This window comes from Tetrahymena thermophila, assembly GCF_000189635.1.
Source record: "Tetrahymena thermophila SB210 genomic scaffold scf_8254605, whole genome shotgun sequence".
Classification (NCBI taxonomy): Eukaryota; Ciliophora; class Oligohymenophorea; order Hymenostomatida; family Tetrahymenidae; genus Tetrahymena; species Tetrahymena thermophila.
In genome coordinates, this window is record NW_002476375.1 from 1 (window position 1) to 16,402 (window position 16,402).

A 16,402-nucleotide genomic window follows, 5' to 3' on the forward strand; every position below is an offset into this window, starting at 1 on the left:
ACACTTAACCTTAGGTAAAAACAGTTTATTTGTTTTGGATTGTGATATTTTTAATTATAAAAACTAATTAAAAACAATAAAGCTCTTTTTTCTTTTTCTTTTTATCGTGCTTGCTGTTTTGTTTTTTCTTTGTTAATTAAGCTCATCATTTATTTTATTCATTTGCTTTTATTATTAATTAATTTTATTATTTCATATTTTTTCTTCATTTTTTCCTTCTAATTAACTATTTAATGATATATTTTTTCTTCAATATTTAAAAAGGTCTAATTAAATTGGTGATGAAGGTGCATCAGGCTTAGGTTCAGCTTTAGCAAAATGCATTAATCTCTCAAAATAGACACTTGACCTTTAGTAAAAACAGTTTATTTGTTTTGGATTGTGATATTTTTAATTATAAAAACTAATTAAAAACAATAAAGCTCTTTTTTCTTTTTCTTTTTATCGTGCTTGCTGTTTTGTTTTTTCTTTGTTAATTAAGCTCATCATTTATTTTATTCATTTGCTTTTATTATTAATTAATTTTATTATTTCATATTTTTTCTTCATTTTTTCCTTCTAATTAACTATTTAATGATATATATTTTCTTCAATATTTAAAAAGGTATAATTAAATTGGTGCAATGGGTGCATCAGGCTTAGGTTCAGCTTTAGCAAAATGCATTAATCTCTCAAATTTGACACTTGACCTTAAGTAAAAACAGTTTATTTGTTTTGGATTGTGATATTTTTAATTATAAAAACTAATTAAAAACAATAAAGCTCTTTTTTCTTTTTCTTTTTATCGTGCTTGCTGTTTTGTTTTTTCTTTGTTAATTAAGCTCATCATTTATTTTATTCATTTGCTTTTATTATTAATTAATTTTATTATTTCATATTTTTTCTTCATTTTTTCCTTCTAATTAACTATTTAATGATATATTTTTTCTTCAATATTTAAAAAGGTCTAATTAAATTGGTGATGAAGGTGCATCAGGCTTAGGTTCAGCTTTAGCAAAATGCATTAATCTCTCAAATTTGACACTTGACCTTGGGTAAAAACAGTTTATTTGTTTTGGATTGTGATATTTTTAATTATAAAAACTAATTAAAAACAATAAAGCTCTTTTTTCTTTTTCTTTTTATCGTGCTTGCTGTTTTGTTTTTTCTTTGTTAATTAAGCTCATCATTTATTTTATTCATTTGCTTTTATTATTAATTAATTTTATTATTTCATATTTTTTCTTCATTTTTTCCTTCTAATTAACTATTTAATGATATATTTTTTCTTCAATATTTAAAAAGGTCTAATTAAATTGGTGCAATGGGTGCATCAGGCTTAGGTTCAGCTTTAGCAAAATGCATTAATCTCTCAAATTTGACACTTAACCTTAGGTAAAAACAGTTTATTTGTTTTGGATTGTGATATTTTTAATTATAAAAACTAATTAAAAACAATAAAGCTCTTTTTTCTTTTTCTTTTTATCGTGCTTGCTGTTTTGTTTTTTCTTTGTTAATTAAGCTCATCATTTATTTTATTCATTTGCTTTTATTATTAATTAATTTTATTATTTCATATTTTTTCTTCATTTTTTCCTTCTAATTAACTATTTAATGATATATTTTTTCTTCAATATTTAAAAAGTTGGAATAAAATTGGTGATGAAGGTGCATCAGGCTTAGGTTCAGCTTTAGCAAAATGCATTAATCTCTCAAATTTGACACTTAACCTTTGGTAAAAACAGTTTATTTGTTTTGAATTGTGATATTTTAAACTATAAAAATGAATATAAAAAAAATTTCTTTGAATTTATTTGATTTATTTTTTTATCTTTTTTATTGCACTAATATTATTTTATTTATAAATTTAAAGAATAATTTAATTTAAAAGTTTATTCTATTTTTATATTTATTTAAAATTTACACAGATTTATTTTAAAATTTTTAGCTCAATGAAAATTTCATAAAAATTCAAAGTAAAAGGCAAGTGTCTTAAATCATAAAGATTAGTTGTCTTTAATTAAAATTTCTGATGATAAACAGCTGGTGAAAAAAGGATGAATCAATATAAAATGTTTGAATAATATTATATATTTTATTATTTAATATTTTTAAAAAGTGTTTTTAACCTAAAATATAAATAGATTTATAGTTTTTATTATTGATTTTAAATTTATAAATATCATTCATATTTTTGTAAGTAAATAAATTATTTATTAAAAATAAAAAAATTTAAAAATTAAATTTACTTAAATAAATTAAATTCTCTTAAGCAAACCCTCCGAATTCTCCAAAAACGATAAAATAATTTGGAACTTTTAGTTTAATATATCTTATTAAATTAAAAAAATGCCAAGCTTTTATATGCCAGTTATATTATTATCTTAAATATTATCCATGAATCATATTTCTATCCTTTTTTTATTTATCATAATTAATTAGATACCGTGATTTAAATAAAACCTTAGGGAGAAATCAAATTTTACTTTTTAATTTAATTTTTGTGATTTCAATGACTAACTGAGAAATGAAAATTATCAAATTAATTACCTATAAAATAAATAATATGATGGGTAAAATAATAAAAGATATTATTCAACTAACGACTAGCGAAGAAGAGTTTTCTAAAATTTTTATAAGAGCTAATGAGATGTTTGAAGAAAATAAGCTTTTAAGCTTTTAAAATATTAATGAAACAACTAAAAGAGTTTTATAGATGGATGTCTCTAAGTATGAAATATAAAACTCATAAAAGGAAAACAATTTAGAAAAATAAGAAGGTCAAATCGATTATAATATGGATTACTTTTCCATGAATTCAAATTGTTTAGATTTCAATAAAAAATAATAAATTTCAGAATCATTTACTAAATCAACTGCCTAAAAAAGTTTTAGAGAGTCAAAAAAAATCTAATAATCTTATGGTGATGGCTTAAATAATGTGGATATGAACGATTATTGCATTTAAGATTCTTCTCAAAACTATTAATTTTCATAAAAAAGTGATTAATTTCATTTCGCTGTTAGAAAAGCTATTGCATAATTTATTCAAAAATAATAATTTATATAAATCAATAATCTTTAATAAAATGCAAACTTTAATAATGTTAATAATTTGAAATACATTATTTACTGCACAGAAACTATTTAGATTTTTGAGAATAGAATGTTTAAGCTTTTGTGTTAACTCTTAATTAGATTGAAAATTAAGTTAATTATTTTGGCTTAACAAAATGGGAATAGTTTTATTGAATAAAAGGAAAATTAAACTTACATGCATGATCATCAGTAAGTAATTATGGTGTTTTATGAACCTTAACAAATTTTAAATTACATAAATAATTTGAGGTGCTAATTTAACAAAAAAGTTTATCCTACGATAATTTAGAATCATTGAGGTTTCTTTATATTTTATTTAACTGCTAAAAAAACCTTTGAAAGTAATTTACTAGTAAATTAATATCATTTCATAGTGGTTATTATTTCAGATTGTTTTATATAAAAATTATCAAGTTTATTTATGTTTATTTAAGTAATCAACACTTAGATACTCTTTTGCTTTCTTCTATTTAAAAAAAAATTAAAATTTAAAGATATGTAAATAAAATAATCTTATTATGATTCCTTTTAATTGTATAATTTAATCTTTTTAGAAAATTTGTTTGAGTTATTTAGAAATTAAGAAAAAGACATACAAGCATAATAGTTTTTAAATAATTACTTTTCATTTGAGAATTTAGATTTAATGCTAAATTTTGCTGAAATTGCATAGCTTATTTATGTTAAGAATTACTCTAAAATGCAGATATGTTAGCAAAAATATTTGAGGTGAAAAAAAGAATATTGTCGCATTATAATTACAAAATTTTTGATTAGTTTATTCAACTTTTTAAAAGTCAAAAAATCGAGTCAAATTATGTGAATAAAATGAAAAAAAATATTAAAAATGATTTAGGAATTCTTGTTTAAGTTAGTACTTAATAAGAAAATAAATAGATGGTGAAGTTACTTCAACTTTTAAGTAACCTAAACAGTAATATTCTTACAAAAAACTTGATTAGATCTTTAATATTATGGTGAAAATGATTTAAATGAAGTAGAAACCAACATTGAAAAATAACCCAATTTTAATGATATTGATAGTCTAACTCATATCATAAAAAAATCTAAAATCTTAGATTCACTCAGTAAAGCATTTAAAAAATAGCAAAACTCTATGCCTCTAATTCTCCCATTAGAGGAGACAGAAGGAAAATTAAAACAATTTTTATATATGAGAACGAATCTTTGCAATAGCTTTATTTGAACTGTAAGTACAACCATTAAAAATATGCAATTTCAGACAAAGAGTTTTTCTTCTATAAATACTTTATATTCTAAAATAAGGACAGATTTTGCTAAAATTGAAAATACTAACAATTAAGAAAATAAAAAAATGATAAGATAAACTAAGTAATCCCAGTTAATTAAAATAGAAATATCTAAATACCAATTAAGCGGATTAAAAAGAATAAATTTATAATAGTTAATTAAAAGAGTTCATTTAAAAATTACTTTAGCTTAAATAGGATTATTTAATGAGGAGCCAAATATTAAATTAAATACTAATATACAATAAAAACTAATTTAAGAATCTACTTCTAAGTCAAGACAGACTCAAGCTATGAATCAAATTCTTGAAAGCTCACATCAAATATAAAACTTATATTATTTATAAAATATTCTAAAATTTAAAAATATAACTAGAGAGACGATATAGCCACATAAGTAAAACAAAAAAATCAATACTGTAATAAAATAAATGAGCAAAAAAAATGGTTTCATAAATTTAATAAGTAGTTAAAAGATCTGTAACTTTAATAAGAATAAAATAATGTAATAAAAACTAATAATAGTTATGACTACTTACTTTACTTATTTAAATAATTTAATAAACAAAATCTTCTTTAAAAGATTCAAATGTTCCTAAAAATTAAATATTCAATTTATAATAAATTTTAATTTATATGATTCCATATCTGTGTTTTCAATAGCATTACAATTTTAAACTAAAAGTAGTTGATTTTATTATCAAATTTCAATAATTTTTAAATTAAAAAGGAATAACTAAATATATTGTTAAATAGGTTCTCACCTTTATTTTGTCATTATAGACAGTAATGTAAAATTTCAGTACATGGGCACTATTTAAGATTTTTAGTTTACAGACTTTTTAGCTATAAAATTTTTTATGATTAATAATAAATCATAGAATAAATCATATATACTTACTACTTATGGTATGCATTAAAATAAAAAAGTAAGAAATTAAAAACTAAAAGAAAAACTTTGTTTTTCAAGAAAAATTTTAATTTTATTTAGTTAATTACTTAAAAATAAAAATAAAAGAAACAAGTTCTATTGAATATTAGCAATGAGAATAAAGTATATGATTATTGGATTGGCTAGTTTACCAATAATTTTAGTATTCACTATTGCAATTATGAGTTAGTATGTAGCTCTGATTTACTTAAACGATTACAACAATTAGATTTAAAATAATTTATTCTTAACTTAAATTATGTTTAGCTAAATATTTAGCTAATAAATTTCTTTCTAACTTAGCTAAGAGCTATAAAAAATTCCTATAAATGTTAGAACTCTGAATTAGTATCTAGCTAAACTCATCCAAGGGTAGGTCAAATCTAATCCTAAACATAAATCCTCTATGGTTCCCATATAACAGCTCCATGATAACCAAGCTGATCCATAAATATTGAAAATGTTTAAGAGAAGCCGTATTCTAGTTAATTGCTGGTAAAAAAGTGTTTAAAACTCAAATTATTTAACTCCAAAAATATATTTATTTTTATTTTAATCCTTAAAAATAAAATTAAATGAATGAAGACATTTTCATAAATTTATTAGAATAAAATATATTCTTTACTACTTCTTATTTATTACAAATTTAGAAGCAATGTTACACATTTAAATTTTTATTAATTAATAATTAATTAATTTTAGTGGTTAAGAATTAAATGTAAGTTAAAACTTACGGATCTCAAAAAATAGACCTTACTAACTTTTTTTGGCATAATATATATTTTATACTAACCAAATTTTATTTTAAATATAGGTTTTAGTCAAATTATAGTACTGTAAGCTAAATGGATTAAATAGGCTAACAAAAACTTAAAATATTGGATTAATACCATGCTCTTTCAAGAGCTTTTTAATACCAAGATATCTAAAGAAGTAGAATAAATTAAAAAACTTTAGCTATAAGTGATTTCTTTGAAGCCTTTTAATATGAAGGGATATTTTCTATTACTGGAGTTAATTCTACTTTAAAAGTTTCACATAAAGCTCCAAGTTGTATTGCTGGGAATGATGTTCGATGTCGATATTGGTATACTTAAACTGCTTAGTAGGAATCTGTATAGATATATCCACCTAGCTTGATTTACGGATATTCTCCTCCTTATTTATCTACATTATCATGTTAAAGGATTATGCTATTTAACTAAACTACATAGTAAGAAGATTTATAAAGCGTGATTTGCTCAGGATTATATTTTAATCAAACTCAAAATTATTTCTAGAACTTTGCAAGCTCAACAGAATAAGTTTACTTTTTAGAACCTAGAAGTTAAATTCTTTTATATGATTCTAAATAGCCTTTGGGTATGACTAGTATTGAAACTTTAAATAATTCTGAATTTCAGTACTTGTAATCACAAAATGAAGCTATTAAGTTTAACAATACTCTTAATCAGAATTATGTTAATTCTATTTTCAAAAATGTTAGCAATCTAATAACAGAATATTTAGATGAAGCTAATTCTTTTAGTCAAACCTTTTCATATGATAGAAATGGTACAAAAACAATAGTGATTTTGAATCCTGTTTAGATTATTGATAAGAGCCCTTAACTTTAAAATCTTCAAAATAATAAAAAATTTAGCCATTATTTAATTAAATTTCCATATGTGCAGGTTAATATTATCTCAAATGAAAATTTAAGAATTCACGCATCGAAAATAGAAAATTTTTTTAAAAATTACTTTTTAGCATTCAACATATCATTTGGAATTCTCGGCTTAATATCCATTTTAGTCATCATATACTACACATCTAAAATTAAGAAAATTTTTTATACTTCAATTGACTAATTAACAGATATTTTAATCAAAATGAATGACAAAAAATTATCATCAAGCATATTCGATATTATTTCCGCAGACTAATAATTATCTTTAGATGCAAGCTAATTGTATGACAGTTTCAAGTAGATTTATTAAATTATGCTTTATTCTTCAGAAGATTTTTATAATTAAAATGATACTGAGCAGTTATTGAAATTAAATGAGAATATTGAATTTTTCAAATAGTTTGGAAATATAAAAGCAGTAGGTATTACTTATAATAACATAGGTTCAATATTACTAAAACAGGAGCACTACTTTCAAGCTTTAGAAAATTTTTAATCTTCAATAATTTATGCTAGATATGAAATTCAAGAGTTTTTAAATTTACATCCAAGTTTCACATTATTTGACGTTCTCTAAAGTTTCAGCTACTTTTAATTAGAACAGTAAGAGTGCAACTAAGAAATTGATGTAAATATTTCGACTATTTTTTTAAATAAAATATTTCATATTAATATTACAGTAACTAATTACTTTTTTATATAAAAATTAAACAGAAAAATAAAGGCAAGACTTATTATGAGCTCAGATAGAAAAATAGTTTTAATTAATAGAAAAATAGGGATAAAGATAAGAGAATATTTTCAATTGAGAGAGTAAATAATAATATTAAACAAGTGAGAGACAGCTATTGTAACAGCAAAGAATGTATTTTTTAAGAAACTAAGTTTATTGATGAATTAAAAGAGCAAGGAGTTGAACTTTTAAATAATTTATATTAAAGAGAAAGAAACTTTATAATTTCTCTTTATGCGCTTTAAGAATATTTTGACTCCTTAGGAAAAATACAGCACTGCTCGAAGGAATTTAACTGTTGGCCTGAAATAGAGTAGCTTTGTAAATGTTTGATAAAAATTACAAAGCATTTACCACAAAATAAATAGTAATAAGTAGAAATTAAGCTATTGATGTCTCGATGCTATTTTAAAATGAATAAACTAACAAAATCATAAAATATGTTATTATATTGTAGAAAGTAGCTTAGTTAAATATAAATAAATGAGCTATAAAATAGTTAAAAAAAAGTTTGTCCTCAATCTATTTTAAGCTTTAATGAAAAATATAGTCCTTAACTATCTACAAAGTAAACAAAAAAGTTTAAAAGAGGGATACAATTTCATCAAACTGTCAATTAATCTTAAAACATATTGCTAATAGACTAACAATAGCAAAATTTTACATCTAACGTTTTATAAAAATATGATGAAGAGGAAGATGGAACTTATAATTAATTATTTTTGAGTAATTAATTTTCGAATGGCAATTTTACTAATTTATGGAATGACGTAACCTATTTTAAGGATTAAAAAGTATTGGGGCAATCTTTGAAGAGTAATCAACACTTAGAAACTATTTAACTTTCTTCTATTTAAAAAAAACAAAAATTTAAAGATATGTAAATAAAATAATCTTATTAAGATTCCTTTTAATACAATAATTTAAGCATTTTAGAAAGTTTATTTGAGTTATTTAGAAATTAAGAATAAGACTAACAAGCATAATAGTTTTTAAATAACTACTTTTCATTTGAAAATTTAGATTTGATGCTAAATTTTGCTGAAATTGCATAACTTATTTATGTCTAGAACTATTTTAGAGCTGCAGATATATTAACAAAAATATTTGAAGAGAAAAAAAGAATTATGTCACATTATAGATACAAAATTATTGATCAGCTTTATTCAATTTTTAAAAGCCAAAAAATAGAATCAAATGAGATGAATAGAATGAAATAAAATCTTAAAAATGATTTAGGAATCCATGTTTAAATTATTTTTAGTAATTAATAAGAAAATAGATAGATGGTAAAGTTACTTCAACTTGTAAGTAACCTAACTAGTTGTATTCTTACAAAAAAACGAGATTAGATATCAATAACTCTAACACATAAATTCGATCATTTTATATAGACATATTTGCCACTGATTGAAGCCTATAAAATAAATAATATAATGGGTAAAATAGTAAATGATATTATTAAATTAACGACTACCACAGAAGATTTTCCTAATATTCTTATAACAGCTAATTAGATGTTTGAAGAAAATAAGCTATTAAGCTTTTAAAATAATAATGAAACAACTAAAAAAGTTTTACAAATGAATGTGTCTAAGTATGAACTATAAAACTCATATAAGAAAAAAAATTTATAAAGATAAGAAGGTTAAATCCATGAAAATTTGGATTAATCTTCCATCAATTCAAATTGTTTAGATTTCAATAAAAAATAATAAATTTCATTTTAATAATGTAAATAAACTACCTTAATTTAAAAAAGTTTTAGAGAGTCAAAAAAAATCTAGTAATCTTATGGCGATGACATAAATAATGTGATTATGAACGATTCTTGCATTTAAGAAACTTCTCAAAACAATTCATTCTCATAAAATAGTGATTTATTTCATTTCGCTGTTAGAAAAGCTATTGCTCAATTTATTCAAAAATAATAATTTATATAAATCAATAATCTTTAATAAAATGCAAACTTTAATAATGTTAATAATTTGAAATATATTATTTACTGCACAGATACCATTTAAATTCTTGAGAATAGAATGTTTAAGCTTTTATGTCAACTCTTAATTGGATTGAAAATTAAGATAATTATTTTAGCTTAACAAAAAGGGAATAGTTTTATAGAATAAAAGGAAAATTAAACTTTTATACATGAATATAAATAAGAAATTATGGTGTTTTATGAACCTTAACAAATTTTAAATTACATAAATAATTTGAGGTGCTAATTTAACAAAAAAGTTTATCCTACCATAATTTAGAATCATTGAGGTTTCTTTATATTTTATTTAACTGCTAAAAAAATCTTTGAAAGTAATTTACTAGTAAATTAATATTGTTTGGTAATGATTATTATTTCTAATTACCTTACATCAATATCATTAAATTTTTATATAGTTATTAAAGCATCTAATTGTTAAAAAAAAAATTAAACATTTTATATCAAAATGAAATAAATATTTAAGAATAACAGTCAATCAAAAATACTAGCGTTTTTCTTCTATTAATGCCATTTACTTTTCAAAAATAAAAAATTATCATACTTAAATAAAATTTTTAATAATTTTAGAACAGTTCATATTTTAATTGGATAGCATTCTTGCAAGGATATACTATATAAAAATTTTATAAATTTTATCTTATGTTATAAAATGTATATTTTTACTTAGTTAAGAGTAAATCATTTAATTTGATCCAATGAAATATTAATTTTTTTAATAATTATGAGTAGCAAATTTATGAACAAAATTCCTAATGTATTGTTTAATAATCAATTTAAAAATTATGTAATTTCTTTCACTTATTGTTTTTACATATTAAATTTTGGTACTATTAAAATAAATGAAAAATGTAAATATAGATAAAAATTTCCTAAATAACTAGCCACGTATTTTATCAGAACTAAATTAATATAAAAAAATACATAACACTATATCTATTTATCAGATTACACAAAATAAAAGTTTATATGTTTTAATAACAAATTTTACATTTTTTAAGACTTATTTGTGATAAAAATGTAAATTTGTTGTATTTATTTTTAGATTTTATTTGTCCTTTAAAAAGTTTTAAAAAAATATAAAAATTTAAATACACAAAAAAATAGAAAGTGAATTGAGCTTATTGTAAGGAGTGATTTTTAGCCTTTGGATTTAATTAGAATGTGATTTTATTAATTAAGATTATTTTCTTATGAAATTTAATCTGTTTGGTCTAAAAGCTAAACTCAATTTTGAATTACTTATTATTGCTATATTATTTTTCATTATAATTTCTGAATATCAATAATTATTTTCAATGTTGTCTACACAATTATTATTGCGTAAATGTAATCTTATATTTTTTTGTTTGAGTTAAGCAAAAAGTAAAAATAAAGACTAATTAAATACTAACTTCCAACAATAATTCATATTTTTTTTAATAAATGCCATTAAAATATACCTTTTATTTTGCATTTTTCTTAAATGCTTTTATGAATTTATTAAAATTGAAGGAATGTTTGTTTAAATATATTTTATAAATACCCTTTAATTGTATTACTTTATGATTTGAAAATTCATTTAAATTTGTAAGATTTTATCAATTAATTAGCCAAAAATACTTATAGTTTTTTTATTGTGTGAGTGAACCTCTGGTTAAAAAGCATTAAAAGTAGAAGGGAATAAATAGAACAAACTAATATATAAATCTTTAAAAAGAAAGATAATTAAATTTTAAGTAAAAGCTATGAAGATAAAGACAACGCTAATATTATTGGTAAGTTTACCAATATGTCTAATATTCTTAATAGCAATCATGAGCTAATACATAGCTCTTATCTATCTTAAAGAGTACAATAGCTAGATTTAAGAGAAACTCTTTTAATCTTAGATTATGTACAGCTAAATATTTAGTTAATAGATTACATTTCAACTAAGCAACGAACTCTAAAAAGTGCCTATTTATATCAGAACTCTCAATCAATATCTATCAAAGCTGGTAGCTAATAAAGTGAAATACAATCCAAAACATATATCTTCTATGGTTCCCCTCGAAATGCTTCATATAAATCAAGTTGATCCCTAAATTTTAAAAATCTTCTAAAGAAGTCCTTTACTTGTGAACCTTTGGTAATTAATTTAACAATATAAATGAATAATTTAACTGATTTACCCTAAAAAATATATATTTTTCTCAAACGACTCATTGCAATATAGAATATTTTTAACAAAAGAAAAATCCAACATTTATTTTCAAAAATTACTTTTTTCATTAAAATATCCCAATCATTATTTACACCATAAGATTTTGATAGAACTAACTAATTTGAAGTTATGATCACTGTAATAACTAATTAATTAAATAATCAATCAATAAAATTTTAGGTTTCAAAGGGTTTATTTTGTTTTTATATATTATTTACAATAAATTTAATCATCATTCTTGAAGCCTTTCAAAATCTTATTTTTAATCAATCTAAATAATCTAAATGGAATTTTACTTAATATTAGTAGACTTTGTAAATTTTAAACCAAGTGGATCAAACATTTTTAAACCTTAATTATTTTTAAAATGATTAATTTAAAAATAAAATTTTTATTAAAATTAGGTTTTAAACAAATTATACTGATATAAGCTAATTAGATGAGTTAGGTTAATAAAAACTCCATATTTTTGATAGATATCACATTCTCTCGAGAGCATTTCAACTTTAAGATGCAATAAAAAGTAAAATCACACAAAAAACATTAATAATAAATGATTTCTTAGAAACATTTTAATATGAGGCTTTATATTCAATTAGCGGAATGAATACTACTATCAAAAATTAACCCAAAGTTCCACTTTGCGCAACAGGAATAGATCCACGTTGTAGATTTTGGTATATTTAATCAGCTTAATAGCAATCTGTTTAAATGTTTCCTCCTAGTTTAATTTATGCTACACAAATTCCTTCTTTATCTTCGTTATCTTGCTAAAGAATGATGGTATAAAACAAAACCACAAATTCGGAATAGCTTGAAAGTGTCGTATGCTTAGAATTAAGATTTAATCATACACAAAATTACTTCTAAAACTATGCCAGCTCAACTAAACAAATTTATTTTATAGAACCAAAGAGTCAAATTCTTTTGTACAACTCTTAAAAGAAACTTGGAGTAAATTCGATTGAAACTCTCTAAAGTTAAGAGTTTGATAATTTATAAGAATAAAGTGAAGCTTTTACATTTAATCAAACTCTTAACTAAAACTATGCCGATATTGTTTTTAAAAAAGTTAATAGCATTAACATAGATAGCTTAAATGAAATTAAATCTTTTAATTAAACATTTTAATACAATAGAAATGGAACTTAAACTATTGTTATAATGAATCCTGTGTATATTATTGACAAACGCCCAAAATTTGAAGACCTTCCAACTGATTTAAAATCCAGCTTGTATTAAATTAAAACTCCTTACGTTTAGATAAACATTATTTCAGACGAAGATTTAAAGAAACATTCAGAGCAAATTGAAAACTTTTTTAAAACTTACTTTCTTATTTTTTACATTTTGTTAGGAATTTTAGGATCAGTATCCATTATAATAGTAATTATTTACACATCTAAAATCAAGAATATATTTTACAATTCGATTAAATAACTAACAAAGTTATTAGTTAAAATGAATGATTAATAACTATCTTAAGATATATTTGATTTAGTCAACGAAGATGATTAGCTCTCTTTAGAAACTTATGAGTTGTATGAAAGTTTCAGAATGATTTATTAAATTATGCTATAGTCTTCAGAAGATTACTACAAAGAAAATGAAACAAAATAATTATTGAAATTAAATAAAAATATTGAGTTTTTTAAATAATTTGGAAACTTAAAAGCAGTTGGTACTACCCTCAATAATATTGGATCAATTTTACTTTAATAAGGTCACTATTTCCAGGCTATGGAGCATTTTTAGTCATCAATTGTTTATGCTAAATACGAAATCTAATAATTTTGCAATTAATATCCTCATACCGCAAGCATTCTCTAACAGTTTTGCTACACCAAAAAAAATGACTGCGACTAAAATTCATTGAAGGTAATGTATAATTTTTTTTGTTTTTTAAGCCAAATTAAAAAATTTTTTAATTTTAAAATCTTTTTTGTTAACTTAAAAATATTTAATAAATTTTATTATAAAATTAGTAAAATAAAAGCACCCTTTCATAAGTGAACAAAGCTAATAGCTAATTTTAAATGTCATACAAAGAAAGAGAATCTTTCAAGATAGAAGAAAAAAGTCGCTTCTCCATTTTAAAAGTTGGTGGTTATAATAAAAAATATAAAGAAAATTAGTAGACAAAAAAGACATCTTACACAGAAAATAACCTGCTTGATGAACAAAAAGAAGACAGAAATTTATTGTTAACAAATTTGTATTAAAGATAAAGGAATTATATAATCTCTTTATTGGCTTTTTAAGAGTTTGTTGATTCCTAAAACTAAAAAGTTAGAACGAGCTAGTTTTAATTTAACTTTTGGATTGAAATTAAAAAACTTTCTAAAAACTTGAAAGAAATTTCAAAATATTTAAATGAAAGTGAGTTTTTAGAAATTGAAACAAAAGTTTTGCTTTCCAAATGTTATTTTAAATTAAAATATCATTCAAAATCAGAGTAAACTTTGTTTTTCTGTAGAAAGCAACTAAGTTAAATACAAATAAAGTAATTAAAAAATGATAATATTCAATTCTAGCCAGTTTTTAAGAATAAATTTAACAGCGAAAGAAAAAGCCCTTAATTATGCTATAGACCTACGCAAGATAATTACCAAAAAGGCTCCCCTGTTTAAATTTATTTGCAACCACCAAACAAACAAAAGCTAATATCTTTCTCTATATAAAAAGATGATGAAGAAAAAAATAAAACTCTAAATTTGTTATCTTAAAGTAATTAGTTTTTAAACTTTAACATATAAAATTAAACAAATAATCTAAATATCTCTCCTCATTTAAAGAATGATAAACTTTTTGACTCCATTTAGGGTTTACCTGATTAAAATAAACTATATTCTTAATACCAATAATTGCAGAATAGAATACAGAATGTTTCTTATTAATCTAATTTTAGAGACCTAGAAAACATTTTTGAAGTCTTCAGAGATTTAGATTCAGATTAATAAGCTAAAGAGTTTTTCAAAAATTATTTTTCAATAGATAATATGGATTTGCTATTAAGTTTTGCTGAAGCTGAATTCCTTATTAATTAATAACAACTCATAAAAGCAGCAGAAATACTTACTAGAATATTTGAAGAAAAAAAGACCATAATATCTCATTACTTCTTTAAATTAGTTCAAGCAATAGAATAGATTTTCATAAAAACAAAACTACCATCAAAAGAATTATCTTTAATGAAATAAAAGTTTAACTAAGATACCAAAATATAAATATAAATGGTGTATTCATCGAATATAGAAAACAAATAATTAATTCAATCCCTTTAACTTACGAGCAATTTAGTAAAAAAAGTACTAATTAACAAAGGAGATTAAATTGGTATTAATTTTATTGATTTTTCTGATGGCTTTATTAAAACGTTCATGCCACTTACTTAAACTTAATAAATTAATGCATTTATGTGTAACATCATTAAGGATATTGTGTAAACTGTATCAAATCCTGTAGAGCATTCTAAGTTAATGGAATTAATTCATGAGCTATTCGATGAGAATGAGCTTTTAAATATGAACTTTAATAATGAAATAATTTCAAAAATAAATTCTAACTATTCAAGAATAGAAATATTAAGTAAATGTCAATTAAGTCAATAAGACATAGACTGCTAAAGTATAAACCAAATGACAAATTAGTTCTTAAGTCACCAGAAATTATAGGAAAATTAAAGTTAAGAAATTCTAAATAAATAATAATAAAAATCCTTTAGTCCTTTCATTTAATTATACTTCGAATAATCAAAAAAAATAAAGCAACTTAGTGGAGACTTTTCAACAGATATTGATTTAAAAAGCTATAATCAAGTAGATTCTGGATCATAAAAATCATAAAATTAGTAGTAATTCATACAATAAAATAATTAATTTCATTTTTTCATAAGAAAAGCAATCAGCTAATTTATAAACTAATAGTTATTAACTTAAAATACTTTTTGCAACTAAGAACCAACATTCAATACTAATAAAAATTTAAAATATATTATCTATTGTACAGATTCAATTTAAATCTTTGAAAACCACATGTTTGAACTTTTATGCAAGCTTTTGTTTGCATTAAAAATAAAACTTATCATTTTCTCAAAATAAAGAGGAAATAGTTTCATTGAATAATAAGAAGATTAAATTTATGAATATAAAAACTTTTAAATAATTAGAGTATTCTATGACCATTAACAAATATTAAATTATTTTGATAATTCTAGAAATAAATTTAACCAAAATATTTTTCCAACTATAATCTAAAGCTACTGAAAATAAATTAGAAAAAATTATTATGTAATTTAATTTAATATTAATATCAATCACTTATTTAACTTATAAATTTACTATTGGGATAATTAATATCCTTACTTAAATTGTATTCAATTATTTATTAAAATTATAATTACTCAAATACATCTTTTTTTAAATTTATTAAAGTGTTTGTTTATAAATAATTAAAAAATAATTTTTTTTCTTCATTCTATTTTTAATTAATTTAAAATAAATTTTAAAAATTGGTTAAAAAAAATAAATTAATATT

At 21.4% G+C, this 16,402-nt stretch overlaps 4 protein-coding genes across 4 annotated transcripts; all 4 read left to right on the top strand. All coding sequences in view use genetic code 6, as the record gives it.

Annotated features, from left to right (window-relative positions):
* Positions 1-623: 623 nt before the first annotated feature.
* Positions 624-1,745, top strand: TTHERM_00617729 (hypothetical protein; the record flags this gene model as incomplete). The annotated part of the gene is made up of 4 exons (XM_001471334.1): positions 624-694; positions 945-1,034; positions 1,285-1,374; positions 1,625-1,745. 4 exons carry the CDS (start codon positions 624-626, stop codon positions 1,743-1,745), a joined length of 372 nt encoding a protein of 123 aa, XP_001471384.1.
* Positions 1,746-2,545: 800 nt separating this feature from the next.
* TTHERM_00617730 (tetratricopeptide repeat protein) lies at positions 2,546-3,376 on the top strand (the record flags this gene model as incomplete). Its single annotated transcript, XM_001017895.2, has 1 exon — positions 2,546-3,376. The coding sequence occupies one exon, from the start codon at positions 2,546-2,548 to the stop codon at positions 3,374-3,376; it is 831 nt and encodes a 276-aa protein (XP_001017895.2).
* A 2,016-nt stretch (positions 3,377-5,392) lies between these two features.
* Positions 5,393-7,689, top strand: TTHERM_00617740 (tetratricopeptide repeat protein; the record flags this gene model as incomplete). The annotated part of the gene is made up of 3 exons (XM_001017896.2): positions 5,393-5,775; positions 6,095-7,577; positions 7,630-7,689. 3 exons carry the CDS (start codon positions 5,393-5,395, stop codon positions 7,687-7,689), a joined length of 1,926 nt encoding a protein of 641 aa, XP_001017896.2.
* A 3,866-nt stretch (positions 7,690-11,555) lies between these two features.
* TTHERM_00617750 (tetratricopeptide repeat protein) lies at positions 11,556-15,893 on the top strand (the record flags this gene model as incomplete). Its single annotated transcript, XM_001017897.3, has 4 exons — positions 11,556-11,791; positions 12,271-13,744; positions 13,852-15,719; positions 15,875-15,893. The coding sequence occupies 4 exons, from the start codon at positions 11,556-11,558 to the stop codon at positions 15,891-15,893; spliced, it is 3,597 nt and encodes a 1,198-aa protein (XP_001017897.3).
* Positions 15,894-16,402: the final 509 nt, after the last annotated feature.